This window comes from Micropterus salmoides, unplaced genomic scaffold (assembly GCF_014851395.1).
Source record: "Micropterus salmoides isolate LMB-PRFRI ecotype aquatic unplaced genomic scaffold, ASM1485139v1 Ms_hic_scaffold_7, whole genome shotgun sequence".
In the NCBI taxonomy this organism is placed as follows: Eukaryota; Metazoa; Chordata; class Actinopteri; order Centrarchiformes; family Centrarchidae; genus Micropterus; species Micropterus salmoides.
The window spans coordinates 8768060-8791088 of record NW_024044459.1 but is presented as its reverse complement, the minus strand read 5'-3'; the positions used below and the strand labels follow the sequence as shown (position 1 = coordinate 8791088).

The 23029-nt window shown below is 41.2% G+C and overlaps 1 protein-coding gene across 1 annotated transcript; it reads left to right on the top strand.

The window, feature by feature from the left end:
• Nucleotides 1–13226: 13226 nt before the first annotated feature.
• LOC119891890 (probable G-protein coupled receptor 21) lies at nucleotides 13227–19494 on the top strand. Its single transcript, XM_038703860.1, has one exon. The coding sequence runs from the start codon at nucleotides 14086–14088 to the stop codon at nucleotides 15142–15144; it is 1059 nt and encodes a 352-aa protein (XP_038559788.1). The 5' UTR covers nucleotides 13227–14085; the 3' UTR covers nucleotides 15145–19494.
• The last annotated feature ends 3535 nt before the right edge of the window (nucleotides 19495–23029 follow it).

Genomic DNA, 23029 nt, shown 5'->3' with positions numbered 1-23029 from the left:
ACTTACTGATATTCTTTTTGTAAATCCATCATTCAACAATCAGCGGCCTCATGAGAATGCTTTATAATGTAGAAATGTTTCAGCACAAATGTTTTAAGGAAGGTGTAAAGCAAACTATATTTCTAACAGACTCAATCAGCCTCACATGCGACTTAGTGGAAATAAAAATGGACTAATGAAATGTCACAAGACTCTCCTCCTGTCCTTGACTGTAATATTATTATTCAGCTCATGAACAGAATTTGTTGAGTAACTTTGGAATGAATGGACGCCCCTTTGGAACATGATACCCTGTTGTCATAAGACAGGATACACGAGTACACCCTTTCTTAAACAAATTCACTGATTTCTCTTTACAAATAAGATCTATTTAGGGTTCCTTTATGATGTAATGTCCCTGCAAGTCTCCTTTATCAGTTACCAATGAAATACGTCAATACTAAACATGGTTTTCTTGGTAAAAGGCCATGTTGCAAAAATAGGTCCATCCACCCGAACACTTAATAGAAATGTTCTTTTGGTGCTCGTTCAGGGCAATTGATAAGCCTGTTGAACTTGAGACTTTAGAAAGAGAATTATGTAATTGCACAGAAATAGACAAGGGTACAAGAGCCTGAGCAAATCATTGTTAATAATTCAGAATACAGAAGCAAAAGTGACACAGAAATTCAAAAAGGATGAAAAACATCCAGGTTGTCGCCAGACGCTGTTGCCTCGTGATGACCTAGGTTTGCTGAGAAAAGGGCAGGAGAATTAGTAATCAAGTGCCTCAGACCTGGCAAAAGCTTTGTAAAGCTAAACTGGAGTGACTGTTTCATCTCACACAGTAAGGCGCACACTGCACAGAGGTAGAAAACGCAGGAAACCACTGCTGAAGCCAAAGTATAAGAAAGCCTGTTTAGCCTTTGCCAAGGCTCATAATGACAAAGGTGAGTACATTTTGGGAATCCATACTTGGGTCTGATGATAGCATCCAAAAGGTATGCAGATGCAAGGGGGAGGGGTTTCTGCTGTTGGTCAGGAGGCCTTGAAGGCTAAACTCTGGATACTCTGGACAAGTGACAGTGGGAACATGCACTGTGTTGCATCACACACACACACACACACACGCACACACACACACACACACACACACACACACACACACACACACACACACGTTGATTCTTAACCCATGAATTGTTTTCATATGTGACTGTAGATTATGTCTCTTAAGATATTAACATTCAGATTTAAATCTTTGCAGTTCTTCGGCAGTTTGCAGCATAAACACAAAATAAATAAATACATAAAAACACAATATGTACAAAGGCCAACACGTTAAAATGAGACCTAAATGACCTAAAATAATGCAGTAAATGGTAAAATAGCACAACACAGAAATATATGTGTAATACTGCATTACGCGCAGTACTTGGTAAGTCCGTTAAGTGTGTGTGTGGGTTGGTCGGTGGGGTTCTTGCTCTCTGCAGTTAGTCTTTTCCAGTCTTTCTCAAAGTCTAATCTTAACAAAGTCATCCTTCAACAGACATCATATAAGTAAAGAATAATGTGAATTCCCACAATAGGAGCCCTTTTAACTTAACAGTGAGGGCGAACACTGATCCCCCTTTCTTCGGACTGCACTGTCACAACCTTCTCTTCAGGGCTGAGCGCTAACTTTTGTGATTTTCACATCTTGCCTGCTGGGACTCCAACCACGCTATCACACGCTCTCCTTTCCAGACATTTGGTCACAAGGTATCTTTCCCCACCGGCGTGTCTGCTGCCTGACTGCTGTTTACTCAGAGCGGTGTGTTGACTTGGTAACATGGGGGAGGTGCTGATGGCTGCGTTCATGTTAACTTGTCTTACAAGATGACCGCTTGTTCAGCCGCCTCAGCGTTTGGCCTCATGACTCTGGCAGATGTGGCACCTCTGACCCTTGACCTGGAAAATAAAAGCAAAAACAGATACATAAACATGGCCGCTAATGGCCTTCCTACCCACCTCAACGCTCACCATATGGTAACAACAAAACAAACAGTGTCTGAATGGCGTCTCTGTTCCCCACCGACAGCCGGTCTGGAAGAGAAAGACGTTCTTGCGGTGACCCCTCCGGTTCCCTCTGAAGCAAATATCACAGGAGATGCTCTGGTTTGATGTGGAGAATCAGCAGACAACACATTAGGTTGGTGACGCATACTGTTATACAACCCGGTGCTTTATTTGTTGTTCTGGTACTTTATTTTTATAGTCACATTTTAAAAAAATAGACCAAGATTCAGTGTTTCCTGTGGAGATATGAGAGTACTACAGAAGTAAAGAGTGACGGAATAAATTCAATTAAAAAACATCTACAATATTATAATGTAAACATATGCAGCTACACAGGTCCCTTCTATACTGTAGCCCCACTGCTGATGATTTCTAAGAGTGTGACCTGCAAAAAGCTACACTTTTTTATGTTGACTTCTTTGATATGTGTAGCATACATACCATGACATAGCAGATAATGTATTTAAAATGTAAAGTCTGTTTATTTCTGTATTGCCATCATAAATAAATCTTTAAAAAATGAAGTCATAATTTTGGATATTTTACTAATCAATCTGTTAGCATGGAAGACACAACAAGGAACAACAGGATGCATGTGGTTTATAACAAATATGAAAAATCATCCATAAACAGAAACAATAACAGAGCTTTTAAAGCATGTAATCAATGTTAAATCACCTTTAACTGGACCTGTTGTGGTGGTTTTTAACGGGTGAACATCCTGGTTTAGGTTTGTGTTGTAATTTACGTATTTATCATCCTTCACTTTATGAGCTAATTTTGTATATACATTACAGAGACATTTATCTACATGTCTGGACACATTAAACTTCACTTAATAGCTGTGTCCCAAATAGCCGCCAACCCTGTTTACTGGCCTGGTGTGGGAAAACATTTTGACAAATAAACGCAGGTCTCTGTTAAGTCCGAATGTGTCCGTTCCTTGATTATTTATATTCCTTTAGTCTGTAATAAATTATTATACATAAATAAATTCATAAAAATTAATTCAAGTTATGAATCCTGTCATGTGAAGTCCATCGCTCACTGTCTGCTAACTGCCACACTTTTCTCATCCTGCACCCTGTTGTTGTTTTCATTATGTTGCTGCTTATAAAATAAGCATAAGCTGTCTGTCAGAGCTAGATCAAATGAATGACTTGTATTTGATATTATTGGACATTTTTTATACAAGTAATCTGTTTGAAATAAATAAACTGTTTATAGTAGCCTATTTGAGATTTGTGCGAGAGGAATTAAAGGCCGGTCCCATATGGATGCCTGTCCCAAATATAGGCAGGGTCAATTCAGTGCTTTTAGCAAATAAAAGCCTGGGCTATTAATTAAGTTTTGCTGTAGTTAGTGTTAGCTTAAAGAGGCAATTCACCTGAATGACAAACATTTTCTCACTTGCCTTTTTCAAAAAGAACAAATACAAACACGTAATTTGTTTCAATTACTTTGAACACATCTATAGGATAAGGCCCCACTTGTTTGTGGTGCCTCGGCTGCCTCACTTGGGTGGCAGCTGGCTGAGTCCTCAGATTTGTTGTTGTTCTAGAAGACGGCAAGTAGCTTTTTAAAAAATTGGTAAAGTCTTATCTTTGTTGGCATATTTGCTATCTAAATACTTCCTCGCTGTTCTCAGATGCTTCGGTTTCAAGATTATCTGATCAGCATGGTTTTGCCCTCAAGTATTATTCTATTATTATTTATTAGCTCGGTTTACTGATCGGTCAGTAGGGCATGCAATAGATAAAGCTCTGCTGAACCACAAAAGGAAATACTTCAATCAGTCTGTTAATCTGACTGTAAATTTACAGTTCTGTGGGGAATTAGGGTTTAAATAGCATAAATATTTATATTAAATAATACAATAATGATTTTTATTAGATTATTTAATAATAAATAATATAATTTAACTTGTTAAATTCAACTCTGGGCACCACTAAAAGAAGAGAAAACCAACCCCCTTTTCCCCAGGCCTGTTGGTCATTTCCAAATGAATATCTAGCCTTAGCCTCGGGCACACACACACACACACACACACACACACACACACACACACACACACACACACACACACACACACACACAGACCAGTGACACTGACAGCTGGAAAACTAGCTAGAAAAGAAAATGGAAAAGCAGAGTAAAAAAACTTAAGGGTGGGGCTGAAACGTTGAGAGACAAAAGACTCAAAGGTCTTCACTCAAATGCATGTAAATGTAAAAAACTGAGTAACTTTTTTGGTAGTAGTAGTACCCGGAATGTACTGGCACTGAAATTCAGCTCGGGACTTTGAGACAGAGAGGCCTTCTATTCGAGCACCGTGTGAAGGCGCGGAGACATATGTTTTTCAGTTATTTTTATATAGTGTTGTGCTTGCATACAGTCAGTTAGGGCTGAAACAATTCATCATTTAGATTGATCAATTCGATTACTAAAATTCTTCAAATTCTTTGCATCGAGGCTTCGTTTATAACTATACAGCACACTGTTTCGCACGGACATTTATTACTCGCACATCGCGCTTACACTGTATGAAGATGACGTGATTATGATGGTGCTGTTTGCAAAGTGGAGGAAGAGAGAGAAAATAGCATGGACAAAGAAGAAAGTGTCCAAAGTATGGGATTATTTCAAGCTAAAAGAAAACAACTCTGTAATGTTACAATCTGTCCACCGTAAAACAAAATTTATGTGGCCTACTGCAACAGCACAATGGCACCTGATCAGAAAGCACCCGGTGTTCTGCAAGTGGACCACAGACAAGGTAACAGCAACTTTAGCATTTAACTGAAATCATGATTGATTGTTGAGTTGAAGGTTAGCCAAAGTAAGCCGCAATGACATTTTTTATGACACCTGCCTCTAAAGTTTGTAAAAGCAAGGCACCACTGCACTGAACAAGACCAGGTCAGAGAAGCCTGAGTCAGTCAGAGTACTAAAATAGTTAAATATATTCAAAAACTACAATGCAGTCTCATAAAAAGGAGCAGTGTGTATGTGTGTGCATAAAAAGGAAATCCCTCAGCTTCAGCTCTGAGTAGGCCTCTCCTTGGCTCAGCTCCCCTGTGCTGGACCCTGACTCTGCTTGTACTGATTGTGCAGCTTCATATGCATGAAAAGAACATCAGTGATAAATATAACTAACAATAATCCATTTTCTTATTCTATCCATGGATGAACGCTTACCCAGCCCTGCACAGGCCCCTGTACCTGTCATTGTTTCTGGTTCCATAGTCCTTCTCCTACTGCTTCTCCTACATAAATGCATATATAAATAATCTCAGGTATGATGAATGTATTACTTATCAGTGCCTTTGCTGGGTCTTGCGTCATCTGCGCTGCCACAGCACCTTTCCACCAAGGAAGAGGTTGATTATTTTGGCGCATTTAGCTGCTTATTTTTTAGGCACCACAGAATTATTTTTCCTCTGTCTTTCTTTTCGACATATGTACCTGCTCTGTTTTGCATGTCTCACAACCATTGGCCCCAAACGTACTGAGATTGAGCTCCCAGCTAGAAAGTAAAATCCTTTGATCGGCGCCATTGAGCAGAATCAGATTTCGGCAAAAATGAAGATCGGTCCAAGTTAGGGGCCACTTGCATCCCCCTCAATATTGAAAGTATTAGTTTGGCCCAGTCTGATAGACACACAGTATTCGCTGCAGCTGACGGCTGGCCGGCGCGGTTGCGGATCATTTAAAGTTGAACATAAGAAACTGAAAACACCAGTTCTTGAACACCTGAAATTCCTGATGGCCAATCCGCCCCTTTGTAGTACTAGTACCAGTGCCACCGACACTAACATCAAAGTGCTAGACTCGGCAAGAGGAAGATGCCACAACCAAAACAAATATGTTATATACAAATACTATTGGCCAGCTACTATTTTGCAAATGTACCAGGAAGAACAAAATTGAGGTACAAACATACAGTAACTGGGTGTTCTAACCGGCTAGTGGAAAAACTCAAATCTGACGCTTAGCAAAGCTCTGAATGTCCACATTTAGCCATCCTGTGGGGATAATGTGGGAAATGGCAATCACTTTAATATCAATGATTTACAGTTGTGTCAATTTACTTAAAATAAAATAAGCATTTTCATTTGATTCTGATTGTTTTTGCTTTGACAAACATTAATTAGCTAATATAGCCGGATGTCTATTCAGTCATTGGTTGCAAATAGTAGCCTATACATATTGTAAAACCAATCAAGTTTGTTCAATCATGAAAAATTCAGTGTGTTTATATATGTATGTGCAGCATTTGTGTGTATGTTCTGTAGCCTTTTTAAGTTAGTCTACAATAGTGATCAGTTGCTGTGATGCTACTAGGTGGTTGTGTTAGAGGCTGGTCGTGTTTGTACGTGTGTGCATTATTAGGATGGCCGTGGCGAAGTTTACAGGGGCCAGTTCTGGATCTGTTCTGGATCAAAGTCCAGTGCCATTTTAAACTCCCAGTCTGTCCCTGTCTGCGCTGCAGGTTTTGTTGATGACGTAAAGCTTTAGGTCACAGGTCCCTGACCAATGAGTCCATGGGCTGAATTCACACCTACAGACATGGACAAAATTGTTGGTACTCTTCTGTTAAAGAAAGAAATCCCACAATGGTCCCTGAAATAACTTGAAACTGACAAAAGTAATAATAAATAAAAATTTACTAAATGGATTGTGGTTCAACAGAATCATTTAAAAAAAAAAAAAAACTAATGAAACTGGCCTGGACAAAAAAGATGGTACCTTGAACTTAATATTTTGTTGCACAACATTTTGAGGCAGTCACTGCAATCAAGAGATTTCTGTAACTCTCAATGAGACTTCTGCACTTGTCAACAGGTATTTTGGCCCACTCCTAAGAAAACTGCTCCAGCTGTTTCAGGTTTGAAGGGTGCCTTCTCCAGACTACATGTTTCAGCTCCTTCCACGTATGTTCAATAGGATTTAGATAAGGGCTCATAGAAGGCCACTTTAGAATAGTCCAATGTTTTGCTCGTAGCCATTAATGGGTGTTTTTAGCTGTGTTTTGGGTCATTACCCTGTTGGAGGACCCCTGACCTGCGAAACCAAGACCAAGCTTCCTGACAATGGGCAGCACATTTCGCTCCAGAATGCCTTGATAGTCTTGAGATTTCATTGTACCCTGTACAGATTCAAGACACCCTGTGACAGATGTAGCAAAGCAGCCCAAAAACATAACTGAGCCTCCTCCTTCACAGTAAGCAAGGCCAGGCAAGGCAAGGCAAGTTTGTTTGTATAGCACAATTTAACAACAAGGCAATTATAGGTGCTTTACATAAAACATAAAAGCAGCAGGGAAATATGTAAAAGTTTAAAAGCAACATAAAATATAATAAAAGTTACAGTGTTACAATCAGGGTTTAAAGAGTTAAATGGAAAATAATAAAAAGCTAAAAACAAAGAAAAAGAAAACAGGACAGTAAAAGTTACAGTGCAGTGTAAGTTATCAATAAAAAGAAAAATCTTAAATATTTAATTAAAAGCAATGGTAAAAAGAAAAGTCTTCATTCTTAATTTAAAAGAACTGACTGTTTCAGCAGACCTTCAGTTATCTGGGAGTTTGTTCCAAATATACGGAGCATAATAACTGAACGCTGCTTCTCCTTGTTAAGTTTTGAATCTGGGGACAGAAGTAGGTGAAGTGTTCTTTTCTTTGTATGTTTCATTTTTGCGTCTGCAAACATTGAGCAGAGGTGACTTGCCCACCAGCTCCAGTTTGTCTCATCTGTCCAAAGGTCATCCTCCTGGCTTGTCAATATGCATTCAGTCTGGCTTTTTTAGGATTTGCTTTCAACAGTGGAGTCCTCCTTGGTCGTCTTCCATTAAGTCCACTTTGGCTCAAACAGCGTCAGATCTGACACTGATGTACCTTGGAGTTCACCTCTAATGTCTGTGGAAGTTGTCCTGCGCTCTATGGTTACCATTTGTATTATCCGTCTCTTCGATTTGTCATCAGTTTTCCTCTTGCGGCCACGTCCAGGGTGGCTACAGTCCAGTGGACCTTAAAGTTCTGAATAATATGTGCAACTTTAGTCACAGGAACATCAGGCTGCTTGGAGATGGTCTGCGTTTACCTTTAACATGCTTGTCTATCATTGTCTTTCTAATCTCCTGAGACAGCTCTCTCCTTTCTGTGGTCCGTGTTCAGTGTGGTACACACCATGATACCAAACAGCACAGTGACTACTTTTCACCCTTAAAATAGGCAGACTGACTGATTACAAGTGTTGTGGTGGCAGCCTGGCTGACGGTGAGTGTCCTGGTTTTTCTCCTATTTATCAGTTATTCTGCTTTTTCCTTGGTTTTCTGTTCCCTGCCTGCCTCCCTGTGTTTTCTCCCCTGTGTGCTCTCTCTCCCTCTGCTCCTGAGCCCAGCCAACTACCTGCACCTGCATCCCATCAGCCACCTCGTCAGCCTGCCACACCTGCCAGTAATCAACCTCATGCCTGCCTGTATTTCAACCCCGGTTCTCCACACCACTCTTGCTTGATTGTCGTTGCTCCATACCCGGTGCCACCTCCACGTTCAGGCTCTCATGTTTCTTGTTTTTTTTCTCACATTTTCCCCGTGCTTTGTCTCTGTCATCTCTAACTCTGTCTCTCTGTCTGTTTCCCACCCAGGTGCACTCACCCTCGTCCTCCGTTCAGTTGGCTGGGCTCATCCACTGGTCCTCTCCTCCTCAGACTTCCCCCACGGCGTCCTCCCTGTCCTCCCACCGCTCCTCGCTTCCTCGGCCCCAGTGTTCCCCGGCTCCCTGGCCCCCAGTCTCCTTGGTTCCCCGTGCCAGTGTTTCCACCAACATCCACCTCTCACTCCACTCCAGTCCCTCTACCCCTTTTTCCCTCAAGAAACCTACTTCCCTCAGAGTGCTGCGTTTGGGTCCTCTCTGTCCCCACACCACACAACCTCATAACAAGTTTGAGGACACCTGTGTTGCTTATTGCAGGACACATGTCCCTATGGTCAAATTATTTCTATCATTTTTGTCCAGGCCAGTTTCATTAGTTTGTTTTTAAAAATGATTCTGTTGAACCACAATTCAAAAGCAATGCCTGATTATTAATTAATTTTCAGTACATTATTACTTATGTCAGTTTCAAGTTATTTCAGGGACCATTGTGGGGTTTTCTCTTTAACAGAAGGATCCCAACAATTTTGACCACATCTGTAAGTGTGACTTTCTAGAAGATTTCTGGGAAACTGAGTTCAATGATTCAGAAGATTAAAGTTCAGTTACGATCACAAATGGATAACTTCATCTCTGAGGTCCCTATGATCCGAACAGTTTGAATATAAAATTTTCTGGTTTAAATGAAGACTTGAATTTCTAATAAAAAGTGACTAACTTAGCCTCTGGTGCTATCTAGTTTCATTTTTTTGAGATGTCTTCCACCACACCAATGCAATGGAGGTGAATGGCATTTTGTCTGTGGTGCTCAATACAGAAATTCTTTTATTTTTTCACTCAACAGAACCATCTCACTACATGACCGAGCTTCCAGCACCACCAAGGACATGTGAATACATTTTGGTTTCCAGGTGTTTTTGGAAAGATGCTTTACTGTTCAGTTTTACTAAAATAATATTCTATTGCTGCGAGCACCAACAATTCAGCGATATCTGTCCCTGAGATAACATTTACACATAGAAACATAATGGTATACACGATAGACCACACCACAAGGAACGAGATAGAATTTGTGTGAACTTGACAGGATTTGGTGAATGCAAAGCAGGAGAGAGCCCAAACGCAAGACACCAGAGAGCTGTCGTTCAGTTCAGGGGGTTTTAATCCAATCAACAATGCAAGAACAAAAGTTATGGGTAGGGGAAACTGGCAAAACCCGAAATACAGAACATGTAGTACAGCAACAGGCAGAACACTCATCATACAACAATGACCGGAAAGAGACTGAACAGAAACAGTAAACATTTAACACCCGGAACTAACAAGCAGGCGGGAGCAACACAGGTGCGAGGGATCAGGAGTCACGAGACAGGCAGACAGAGGGCTTCTGGAGTAACAGACAGAACACAGACCATAACAAAATAAGACATACAGAATAACATATCAGAATAATATAAATAACAAACTAATCCAGACACCATCAAACAGATCACAAATAAACTACAACCAACAGGGAAAACAGACTGAAGCTAGGAATAAACAGAACACAGAGCAGACAAAGCCAAAATAATGCCAACACAGAACTAGGAGTAAATACAAAGACATTAACTAAGACACAAAACTAAAATGCAGGGCAAAAAAAGATACATGACAGGAAACACAGACTGAAACACCAACAATACAGATAGGCTACAAACAAACCCAGGGACAACAGACTGAGACTAACAGGTTGCAAAAATGCCAAGAATGAAACAACAAAAACACAGAGACCAACTAGAACAAGACAAACAGGCAACCGAATAATATATAAGCTTAATAATGAGGACAGAACAGATTAAATACTCAAGTTAAATAATGAAACTGGCAGAGAACATAAATCGACACCTAGCAGACTGACAGAACCCAAGCACAATGGTACAGAAACTAATAACAAACATCAGACAGGAACAGAACTGACAAGAACTAAGGCAGGCACTGATCTATCAAAAGGACAGATCAGACCACAATCACACAGAACAAGCAGAAGACAGAACAACACAGAAAAACTCCACAAGACACAAACAGACAGGACCAGATCAACTCCACAAGACACAAACTGACAGGACCAAATCCAAATGCAAACACACACCGAGAAGACTGGATACAAGACAACAGACAGACAGGACTGAAACCCAAACCCAACAGACTTTATAACAGATACCGCACTGAACGAATAACCAAAACTTACAGATAACTAAACTAAAATACAGACAGGCAGAATGTGACAGAACTGTCTCTTTTAATAGCTGTATGTATCTCTACAGCCCCGGCCTTGCTGGTTTTGTTGCATCCTGACAGTCACTGCAGGTGGCATCTGATCCTGCTGCATTTTAACAATGTGTGTGTGTGTGCGGACTGCTGCAGATCAAGAAAAAAATGCACATCCGCATCTTTTTTCAGTTTTGTTCTTTCCGTCACACCTTTACCGGCTCAATCTTATTTCCTTTCTCTTCCATTCTTTATCGTCGTTCCATCTTTTCATCTCTCCTTTCACTGGATAAAAGATTATCCTCACTTTATTCTCCTCTGAGGTGTGTGTGTGTGTGTGTGTGTGTGTGTGCGTGCACATATGTATGAACATCTCCCGCTGTGTCTCTGAACACGTGTGTGTTGCCACTTCATACATACAGGGAAGCCTGCCAGGGAGGGCGTGTGTGTGTGTGCACGTGGGTGGTCGTGAGCCATCTCTGTGGAGATGGAAACCTGCTTACTGCTCATTGGCTAACAGATGTGGAGGGGGATGGGCTTCCTTCGAGGCGCGAGGGGTGAAAGACATGCCATGTCTATGCTTCCCTCCGTCCTCTCACCCCTCAGTAATACCGTTACAGAAACGACGAGGAACCAAAGGATTTGAAGAAATACAGCAGAGAGGTGAAGTTAAATTTCCACAGGAGCAGGACTGTTATGAATTAATTAACATTTACTGAATCTACTGATTGAGGTATGATGACACAACTGATTGACAAACATTAAGTAGCTAATATATTCGGATGTCTATTCAGTCATTGGTTGCAAATAGTAGCCTATACATATTGTAAAACCAATCAAGTCCATCCATCCATCGTCAACCGCTTATCCTGCGTACAGGGTCGCGGGGGGCTGGAGCCAATCCCAGCTGACATCGGGCGAAAGACGGGGTACACCCTGGACAGGTCGCCAGTCCATCGCAGGGCCACACATAGACAAACAACCACTCACGCTCACACCTAAAGATAATTTAGGGTCACCATCCGCATGTCTGGACCCACACAGACACGGGGAGAACATGCAAACTCCACACAGAAAGGCCGTGGCAACCGACCTTCGACCTTCTTGCTGTGAGGCGACAGTGCTAACCACTGCACCACCGTGCCGCCGTGATGAGCAAATGATAAAAACAATTTGTTACTTTCTAAATTACTAGAGAAAATATAAAATGCTTCTATATACAGTATAAACCACCGTTCATCACGTACCTTCAACTGAAACATAAACAGCAAAATGGGATAATCCCTTTTATAGCATTGACTTCATTTCCTCGCATGCCTGAAACAGATTTTTTCAGTGCTAAGATTAGATACATAAAAACACAAACATAAAAAAGAAGAACAAATGTCAGTGATATTCACATAATTATCCGCAGAATGGAATAACACTGAATAACAATTACAAACTCAATTTCACTCTACAACCTGTTGTATTGTGACACATAAATCTACCTTGTAATAAGACACGACCAAGCAAAAAAAACATACGTTTATTTCAACATGACCAGTTCTTATTGAATGATGGTTTTAAAAAGAACTGAAGGAAATCACCGTCACCGTCTCATCAAGTCACTAAAGTGGATTACATTCCCAATGGAACTGGAGGGGATGGCATACACATCCTACGTGTTTTCAAATTGAGAGAAATGGCTGGAAAATCCACAAAATGGATAGAATAAAAAATAAACAATAATATAATAAAACAATAATTAAATTATAGTAAGTAGTAAGAGTAAAAACTCTAGAAACTCAAACAAAAAGATGACTCAAAGAAATATGGATCATGATATCACTTGAAATCCAATAAAATAAGTTGTCTGTTGTTATGAATCTCCTTGGGGTGATCCTGGTAAGCACTGATATGTTACTGAAATGCTGTTAGACCACCAGCAAATCTGCCCTACTGAGATATTGTCTTTACCCAAAAAAGTTTTTCCTACAGTAATGGTGTTGTATAGTGGAAATACAGTAACCGTACCTGAAATGTGAAAAAGGGAAAAAAACGGAAAAGGAGTGAGGGAGATGGGGGAGGGAAGAGAAGGAGTCAGAATGAGAGTGTGTGAAAGAAAAAATGGTGGGGGGAGCCGGCTAGGAGGGAGCATGAAAAAAGGGAAGGGAGGAAAAATGTGTGTGTGAGAAAGAGGGGAAGGAACACCAGTGTGTGTGTGTGAGAGAGAGAGAGAGAGACAGAGAGAGAGAGCGAGTAAGGGGAGGAGAGGGAAGCAGCAGTGGCAGCACTGCATCAGTACTGCCACTACAGCAGAGAGGAGAGGCAGTTTACTGCCTGCCTCCCTGGCCTCTTTCTCTCTCTCTCGCTTTCCCTCTCATACACATTCACGCATACACACTCTCACTTCACGTGTGCACACGCACACTCAGTGGAAGTCAGCCGGCTGCCTCTGAGCCTCACTAGAAGCTTCACAGAGAAGAAATCCTGGTGACTTTATCCATCACCTCTGGATGTTTGCCTGCCTGCGCTCGTCCGTCTCCAGGACTCCCATGTCCGCACACTTCCAGATCCAACGCTGTTTGTTTGGACTCTCTTGCTTTTGTTTGCTGCGACGGCTGTCCCTGTCACCATGGAGGAGTGTTAATATCGGAGCTGCCGGCATTGCTTTTCCCTCCGTTTTCCTTTTCTGGCACTCAAAGAGCAGAAGTGGATGCCTGGATTTTTTTTGGTGGCTGCGTGCCGGAGCAGAGTGCTTACCTCAGGATTTGCAGTCCACTGGGGGGGTATGATAAACAGCTGCGAAGGGAGGACGGTTTGCACTGCAGCATCAGACTGTCATCTCTTGTTCCACGTTGGGGATTTTTTCTCGAGGTTGCACAGATGCACATATTTCAGACCCAGAAGCAGCAGCAGCAGCAGCAGCAGCAGCAGAGCCTGGCTGCGTTTTGCATACACAGATGGATTACTGCTACTTTAAGGATGAGCTCCCTGCCCGCTGAGGGAGAAAAGATGCTGATTTAAGAAGAACAGGAGGCATTTTGGAGCAGAGGACGGGACGAGCAACTTCAGTATTAAAAAAAGAGACTTGGTTGACGGGATGACCGCTGCGTTGAGCTGAAACCGTCCCCCTTCTGCTCCCTCCTCCCTCCAGTCCAAACATGAACTCTTCCTCTGATGCTAACCAAAGCAGCTCTCCACCGTTCTGCCTGCTGGGCTCCGTGGGATACTCCCATAGACTTGATACCTGTGTGCTGGAGGTGGTCGTCATCCTCTTCCTCACTGTGCTCATCATCGCCGGCAACCTAGTGGTGATCTTCGTCTTCCACTGCGCCCCACTGCTGCACCACCACACCACCAGCCACTTCATCCAGACCATGGCCTATGCCGACCTGCTGGTGGGCGTCAGCTGCCTGGTGCCCTCGCTGTCCCTCCTCCACTACCTCCGAGGCCTGAATGAGGAGCTCACCTGTAAGGTGTTTGGCTACATGGTTTCCGTGCTGAAGAGCGTCTCTATGGCCTCGCTGGCATGCATCAGCGTGGACCGCTACATCGCCATCACCCGCCCGCTGTCGTACGCCACGCTGGTGACACCATGCCGGCTGAGGGTGTGTATCGTCCTCATCTGGGTTTACTCCGCTGTGATCTTTCTGCCCTCGTTCTTTGGCTGGGGGAAGCCGGGTTACCACGGGGACATATTTCAGTGGTGTGCAGACTCCTGGAAGACCAACCCAGCGTTCAGCACCTTCATTGTGGGGCTGCTCTACGCACCAGCAGCTCTCACGGTCTGCTTCACCTATGGGAGTATATTCAGGATCTGCAGGCAGCACACAAAGGAGATCACCCAGCGCCACGCCCGCTTTAGCTCACAGACTGATGCCGATAAGGGCGAGCGGGGAGAGCGGTGCGAGGGCTGCCCGGACAAACGCTACGCCATGGTGCTGTTCCGCATCACCAGCGTCTTCTATGTGCTGTGGATGCCGTACATCCTCTACTTCCTCCTGGAGAGCGCTGGGCTGTATCACCACAAGGTGGCGTCCTTCCTCACAACATGGTTGGCCATTAGCAACAGCTTCTGTAACTGTCTCATCTACAGCCTCTCCAACAGCGTCTTCCGGAAAGGTCTCTGCCGCCTCTTTAGTCCGTTGTTTACTTCCTGCCTCGGCTGCACAGATGCCAAGAAGGCTCCAGCTCCAGTCAGCCCGCGACCAGACCCTTGATGCCAAGGATGAGCCCTATTGACGATGGATTCGGTTCGCTCACTTTGGAGGAATCAGCCCTCTATGTGTGCTTTGCTCTCAGCTGCATAGCATGACACAGGTCTTTTTGGTCCAGCAATGAAGTGTGTTGAGGACCCTCTGCGCTGAGCACAGAGAGGTGCCCGTGCAGATGCCTGTTGTTCGTCTCAAAGGCTGATTTTGTGGAAAGGGGAGTCTGTGAAATTCCTTCTGGGTCTTTCTCAAATGCTCTTCAGTGTGATGCTGCTCTTTCATTGCTGCAAGGATGACAAGCTGGTGACACGGAGTAACGTAAAGTTTATGCTGATGAAGACAGTGCACTGTAGGACGAAGAATCGTGTCAGTTCAGAGGATTTTATTAACAGCTCCGCCTGCACTGACTTAAGAACTCCCAGATGCAAAAAAGGAAAGCACAACACGACTTGTGTTGTGCAAGCCACTGAAATGCAAATAATATTTTAAACATTTTCAAGCCTGACTGAAAAATCAGCAAATTGGTTCTTTCAGGGTAGAAGTAGGTGATGCAAAAAACAACACTTGAAAGATACTGCTGATCTGTTTCCCTTTGGGAAACTCCAGATTCTAATGAGTTAGTGTATAAATATTATTTACCAAAAAATCATCTGATAATCAGCCTGTGTGTGTGAGTTAAAAATGTGCATCGGATGGACCTTAAGCTCATTTCCCAGAAAGAAGATTGAAGGTTATTTAGGAGCTCGTGTGTGTTTTATCAAAAGGATTCTTCTCTATTGAAGTTGGGTGTTAGTGGGAAGCTCCAAGTACGTTTACACAGCCTCGGGTTTCACATGAAAATGTTGATTTAAGAGTTAGCTTTACTTTCTAAGATGGCCGCTGACCTGGGAAGTTTTCCTGCCAGCAGACACTGGCGGATCCTCGCCAATAAATAAGTTGTATCTATTTGGAGAGTTTTATTCTCTGTTTGCGTTTCCTCCTCAGGTTTATCAGCAGTTATTTAAGCCTCTGGGCTGTTTGCCTTTGATCTCAGCTGAAAGATACATGATTTGTAAATCACAAGACGTAACGCCATAAGATTATCACCTCCTGACTTGTTGTGCGGTCGCTGTCAGTGTTGATAATGAATCTGCTGGGATCCACACGGCTTTGATGCAAGGACTAACTTCATTGTAATCTGTAAGTTTATTGCTCGTGTCTCTCTTTTTAGCCCTCAAGCAAGCTGATAGCTGTTCAAATCAATGTAAAGTGGAAGAGAAGTGGTATTGCCATGCATCACAAGCCCGACGTCAGAGTGTAAGAGGGTCAGAGCACTTTTATGAGAGCTAGTGACAGCTTGTGGCCTTTTTGGCTTCATGTAAATACACTTCAGAGTTTAAATATTTAAACAGTGGCTAACTGTGCTCTTTGGGGAATTTTTGGCAGCCCCTGATGTAGAAGTAAACCGTCAGGATTACAAATGATTTTGTGGATAAAGTGATGTTATGTTTTATAAGATAACTTATTTGTCACAGCCAAGTGATCTGACATGCTGCACTAGAGACTGAACCTGTTTATTATTATTTTTTTTTACAGTGTTGGAAAAGTGTTTCTCTATATTCTGAAGAAAGACTTGAGACCTTTTGAGATCTAGAGTTTGGTTTTGAAGTCACAATGAAATGGAATTTCTGAGAGCGTCTTGCTCCTGAATTTGACTAATTTGTGGCTGAAAAAGGAGAGGAAACAAAAAAGAAAGAAACTGCATGGGTGGATTGAAACACATTATAACACTATATATCCAAAGTTTGTCCACATACGTGTGTACTTTTTGCCTGGGACTGTTTTCATGGTTTGGGCTCCTGCATACAATGGTATTTTCAAAGGAAAAGGGCATATTTGGGACAAAATCAGAATTTATATCTGTTTTTCTACTGTTTTATCTAAAAAAAACCCCAAATATGCTATAGAACTGTAAGTTTTTTCTGTAAATACAGCATGCAAAACATGCAGTAAAGTACAAAACTGAACAACAGATGCTGCACTCTGGTGTAATTTTTTGTGTATTTATGTATTTAGTGGTTTATTTAATAGGGATACATTGCAGTAAATGAGCCAGAATTAGCCCTAAGGCTAAACAACCTGCGGTCCCATTTCTTGTAATCTTTGTCACAAAGAAACCACCAACTGAGCAATGTTGGGCCATGTTTTATTTCATTGTGACTTTAAGAGCAGCTATTGCTGTAAGGTAATGAGGATTATAGTTTCTGGTTTATTTACATTTCCCCTATAGGCACCAGCTACTGTCAGGGGGATCAAACGTCCCACTGACTCTGCTGCCCCCAATATGTTCTATTTATATAGCATTTTTCTATATAACAGTATGTCTTATGTATTCAGTATCTGCTATAAAAATGTTATTTCCTGTAAAGTGCTGACATGTTTTATTCCTCCTCCCGATTTGTTGTGAAAGATGCTCCACCGACAGACTTAAACTGCATGATTCTGGTTCATTCTGAATCGATAGTCCTGTCTCATGATGCTACTGAGCGCAATTTACTGATTTTACTCCTTGTCTTAGTATGCTAACTACTGTTGTGCACAGATATCTTGTTTTATGAGGGCCAAGAGTTCCTGTTTGTTCCTGTACAGTTTTTGTCAGAAAACAAGAATGACCTGCAGAAAACCTTCTGGCACGCCTGTGATCTTTTCGTGTCACTGCTGTCGGGACAAAATTGATGCAAATCTGCAAAAAGTGAAGTTTTGTTAGGAGTTTAAAATAACAACAACATTTTTCTTTTTAAAGTTATGGAAACAGAGTTCATGAAGTTTCAAGAAGTAAAGCATCAAAGGTCTCAAAGTATAAATGACTGTGAACAGTTTTGTGTTATTTTCTCTCGTCAGCAGTGTGATGCTGCTCAACAGTGGAAGTTAGTGCAATACAGCATGCTGGTTTTCCCCCAAACCACAACAAATCAATAATAGTAGAAGAAAAGTCTGAATGAAAGGGCTTTTGGTATCTTTACTCTGGTTGAGCCGTTTGCTATTCAGCATGTGATCTGTACAAGTTACTTTGAAAATCTCCTGCAGATTATTGTAATTGTGTGATTAAAATGAAATATTCTGATGTTACTGTGTTTTGGATTGATTTGGTACTAAAAAACCTGCAAATGCACCATCAAACTCTTTATTGCAGTACAATTGGGAAGACCTAATCTAATCGAGATTAACTATCCTTGCTTAATCCCTTAGCAACCCAGAATCCAGGATGGGAGGAGGACTTGTTAATACATTCAGTATTGAGCCTGGTTAGGAGACACTTTTCCAATATTGTTAAAAAAAATTTAAAGTTTGACTTTTTTTGTATTTTACAGCACATTGAAAACAGGTTTGCAGCTCATTTATGATCACTACAGATAACTGTACTGGTTTGAATTACTTGTCTTTTTTTAGCTGTATTTTCTTAACCGTGTATATTAGCATAAAATAAAACTGTAGCATTCCTTCTCCATCCTCACAGACAAACAGAGGAGACAAAAATGAGCAAGAAGAACTCGTTTTTCAACTTGCTTATTTCAGGCTTCAGAAATGAGAACAGCTCCTACAAAAATGTCGAGTGGTGGCAAGATCACACTTCACAAATGATGGTTCCAAAACATTTTTCAGGGCTCTTGCATGGAAATGTTTGGGTTTGTTTTATTCAGTGAAACGTGTCCCAATAAATCCACAAGGAAATCGGATCATGATGCAAACTGCAGCTTACATTTGGCAGCCAGGTTGCTTATTTTATGACAGTGCATACAAAACCAAAAAATAATAGTGGAGAAATTACGTAGACTTAAGCCACGGCACAGTGAAGTTCATCAACACATCCCAGCAAAATAGGTGGTGCTATGTAGCTATGTGATGTAGTGACTACTTGTGAACTATTGTAGCTGAAGTGCTAACGAGCCAGAGAACATGCTTGAGCAGTTGGCAAGCTAGACAGAACAATATGTTCTCACAGTTTATTCAAGACGCATTCATAACATTGTCTCCTGTAAAAAAAGACATTCCCCTACTATAGTACGGTTTGTACTCCGGCAGAAGAGGATAATATAGAATATGTATTTATTGTACAACACAGCAAAGAATCTATCAGAAATTTCTTTACTGGTCAACGGTGCAAATTTGTGTGTTGAAGTTCATCAAAGTTGGAACTTGCGAAACATTTGAGTTGATTTACTTGTGAGTGAATCTGCTGAACAGATGATTTTTCCGCAAATTTTTGCCGTTATAAAAGCTGGTGTTCCTGGGCCTTTCTGAAAAAAACAAAAAAATCAACTGACTGTACACTGTTTTTGTACACTGACTTGTGCTCCTGGATTAAATCATTTCAGACAATATTTATTCTTGATGCCTAACTCCACAGAGATTAAACGTATGAAAATAAAAATGTTTCTAGTCCAGCACGTAATTACAAGTGTGATTACAGTGTCACGGTGTTTAATCCCCCTGTAGCTGATTACAGAACCAGTCCAGATGTGTTTTTGTAATGTGACGACTGTACTCCTTCCACATGTAATGCATTCCTCCGGCTCCAGCTCTATTTGGCTCCCATGACTGTTCTGTTTCTGTGCCAAGCAGCCTTTCCTGCTGCGCTCACATGACCTGACTGTTTGTGTTTGATGCAATTGATAAGGTTCACATGAAAGTTTTTGATCGGTAGTGAGTACACTGAAGAATGTGGCATTGTCCCGTAAGAACTATTTGTTTGGTCCGAACTGTGTGATCCGGGCTCCAGAGCATCCACAACACCAGCATGTAGCTGTAACATAATTGAGAGATGCTGTGGAGGAAAAGTCCATTACAAATATTTGTGTTTGTTGATATAGGCCGCACTTCAAATTTTTTTTGATGATGTAACTAAGTTTTGATCAATAATGTTTTCTAAAAAGCAATACTAATATTTCTGGGATTTTTGTTTCGGCTGTGGATTGATAATTTGACAGTTTACATGCCTGTAAAAGTCAAAGAAACAGCATTTAGACCATCACTGGACATAAAACTTCCCAGACTAATACAATTATTTTTGGGTCATTGAAAGAGAAAATTTTATATATGCTTAGAAAGATACACATACAATTTGATTAAACACAGTACTGTACGTACACTCACAGGCCACTTTATTAGGTACAAGGCAGATGGCAAGGTGGGTACACTGTGGTCACAAAGGAATGGACGTGGTCAGCAGCAATACTGAAGAAGGCTGTTGCATTTAAACAATGCTCAATTGGTACTAAGGGATCCAAAGTGTGCCAAGTAAATGTCCCCCACACCGTTACACCACCACCACCAGCCTGAACCGTTGAGACAGGCAGGATGGACCAATGCGGTTTAGACCAAATTCTGACCCTACCATCTGAACGTCGCAGCTGAAATCGAGACCCATCAGACCAGGCATCGTTTCTCCAATCATCTTTTGTCCAATTTTGATGAGCCTGTGTGAATTGTAGCCCCAGTTTCCTGTTCTTAGCTGACAGGAGTGGCAACCGGTGTGGTCTTCTGCTGCTGTAGTCCGTCTGCTTCAACGTTCGACATGTTGTGCGTTCAGAGATGGTATTCTGCGTACCTTGGTTGTAACGAGTGGTTATTTGAGTTACTGTTGCCTTTCTGTCATCTTGAACCAGTCTGCCCATTCTCCTCTGACCTCTGACATCAACAAGGCATTTTTCTCACTGGACCATTCTCTGTAAACCTTAGAGATGGTTGTGCATGAAAATCCTAGTAGATGAGACCAGCCCATCTGGCACCAACAAACCATTCTGATGCTCGGTTTGAACTTCAGCAAGTTGTCATGACCATGTCTACATGCCTAAATGCATTGAGTTGCTGCCATGTGATTGGCTGATTAGCTATTTATGTTCACAAACAATTGAACAGGTGTACCAAATACCAGCGAGTGTATATGTATAGTAAAATTCCTTAAAAATCAATTGAGGAGCTGTTAATGGATAAGAAAGCCCATAAAATGTGTGATTTTGTCTAATAGAGTAAGCATCCAAGCAAAAGTGATTTCGAAGAAGCATAACTGAATAAATAAAAAATTAAAAGAGACTGCAGATGCAAATTAGCTTGAAGCTATAATCTGGTACAGATTATATCAAATATATAACATATAAATTTCAAAAAAAAAATTTTTAAAATGCTGCTACATGATTTTCTGCCTGTTTTCTACTCTTATCCAACTGTGTTCACAAACTTCCATCAAACATTTGATCTCTAATCTTTGGGTTTGCAACAAACTAATCATGTCTGCTGTCATTACTGATTAATTTGCCACTTATTTTCTGGATTAATCGTTTGCCAAGAACACATTAAAAAACTGTGAAAAATGCCTGTGGCTATTTTAGAGCCCAAGGGATATGTTCAAATGTCTTGTTTGTCTGGCCAACAGTCCAAAACATATTCAACTAAATTCTCACATTTTGGAAACTTGAAACCAGAGGATTTATTTCATGTTTGCTTAAAAAAATGGTAGAAATGATAAATTAATTATCAGAATAGCTGCTAATTCATTTCTGACATTGTGGAACAGATAAATCGAACTTTGCTAATCTTCATCAGCCCATAAATATCCATCCCAGCCTGTTTGTAACAATGTAAGAGTCATCAACATTGCACTGTCTCTTTTTTTATGACTCCACATCCGGAGTGTGTGATTGCTTTCTGATCACTTTTTGAAAACCTTCAATGGAAGCTGCTTTCTGCTTTACATTGAGTTTGTTGCGTAGCACACACGGATCCCATGAAGCCTCCCCTCTCACAGCTTTGATCCCCTGATTCACAAACATGTTATGTCAAAGTTTATGTTTTTATTTTCCTGTGGGAAAATCATGATGTTGTCAGACTCGGACTGTTGTCAAGAGTTACACAGAGCCTAGATCCCCCCGGGGGAAATGCCTTTTCACAGAGGCCAACAGTGCCAAATTTGGACCAGGACTGAGAGCAGAAAGGGGTGGGGTGGGAGGTTAAGGTTTAGAAGTGTGTGAGATTTTATGTATTTAGCTTGGAACGGTCTGGCTCGGCTCCTCCACCCACACACTATTATTTCCAACGTGAGATCGGACAAATGTGACGTCTGCTGGCATGAAAGTAAAACTCGCTGTTGAATCTTCTTATTTATGTTTGAACCTGTATTCATCAAATGGTCAGTGTTTTGGGAGTATTGAGCAATGAGCATGAGGTAATAGTGCTGAAATTCATTGGAATAAAAACCCAATTCACATGTCTGTAAAGTGTTTGTCAGTAACAAACTTTTTAACAACTGTCAATTGTCATTTTTTTTACAATTTTAACAACTTTTTAACAACTGTCAATTATCAGTACATAAAACAATGACTCAGATTCATATTTAAATGTAGCGCTGACATCTAATTTTAATCAGTGTGTTTATCAAATGTGAAGTGGGGATGTATAAGTCAGCTCTATGAAAACCTTTGTGCATTCTGGCAGGTTTAGGCCTCATGCTGGTGATGATGAGACTGTAAACTTGTGGGGGGTTCCAGTTTGAGATATCTGCATTTTTTTCAACCGTTGTAGGTTTCATAGTTACTCCTATTATATTACTCCTACTACTGGCGCCATGGTCTAATTGTCTGAGTGTTATTAATGGCTAAAATTTTGACAAACAAGCAAAGAAACAGCAAAGAAAGCCTTTTTTGTTTTTAAATGGCTGCAGGTTACTAGAAATATTCTTGTCCTTGTCCTGGGTTAGGGTTAGGTCAGCTTAATTAACATGAAAAATCTTAGCTTGCCAGTTCATTTATCAAAAAGCTCATTTAGCCAATGTTTATATTACAGAAAAGTATGCCAGTTTAGTGGACTTAATTTGTATTTTATTATTTTCTAAACGTGTGGTTTTTTAAAAATACATTAT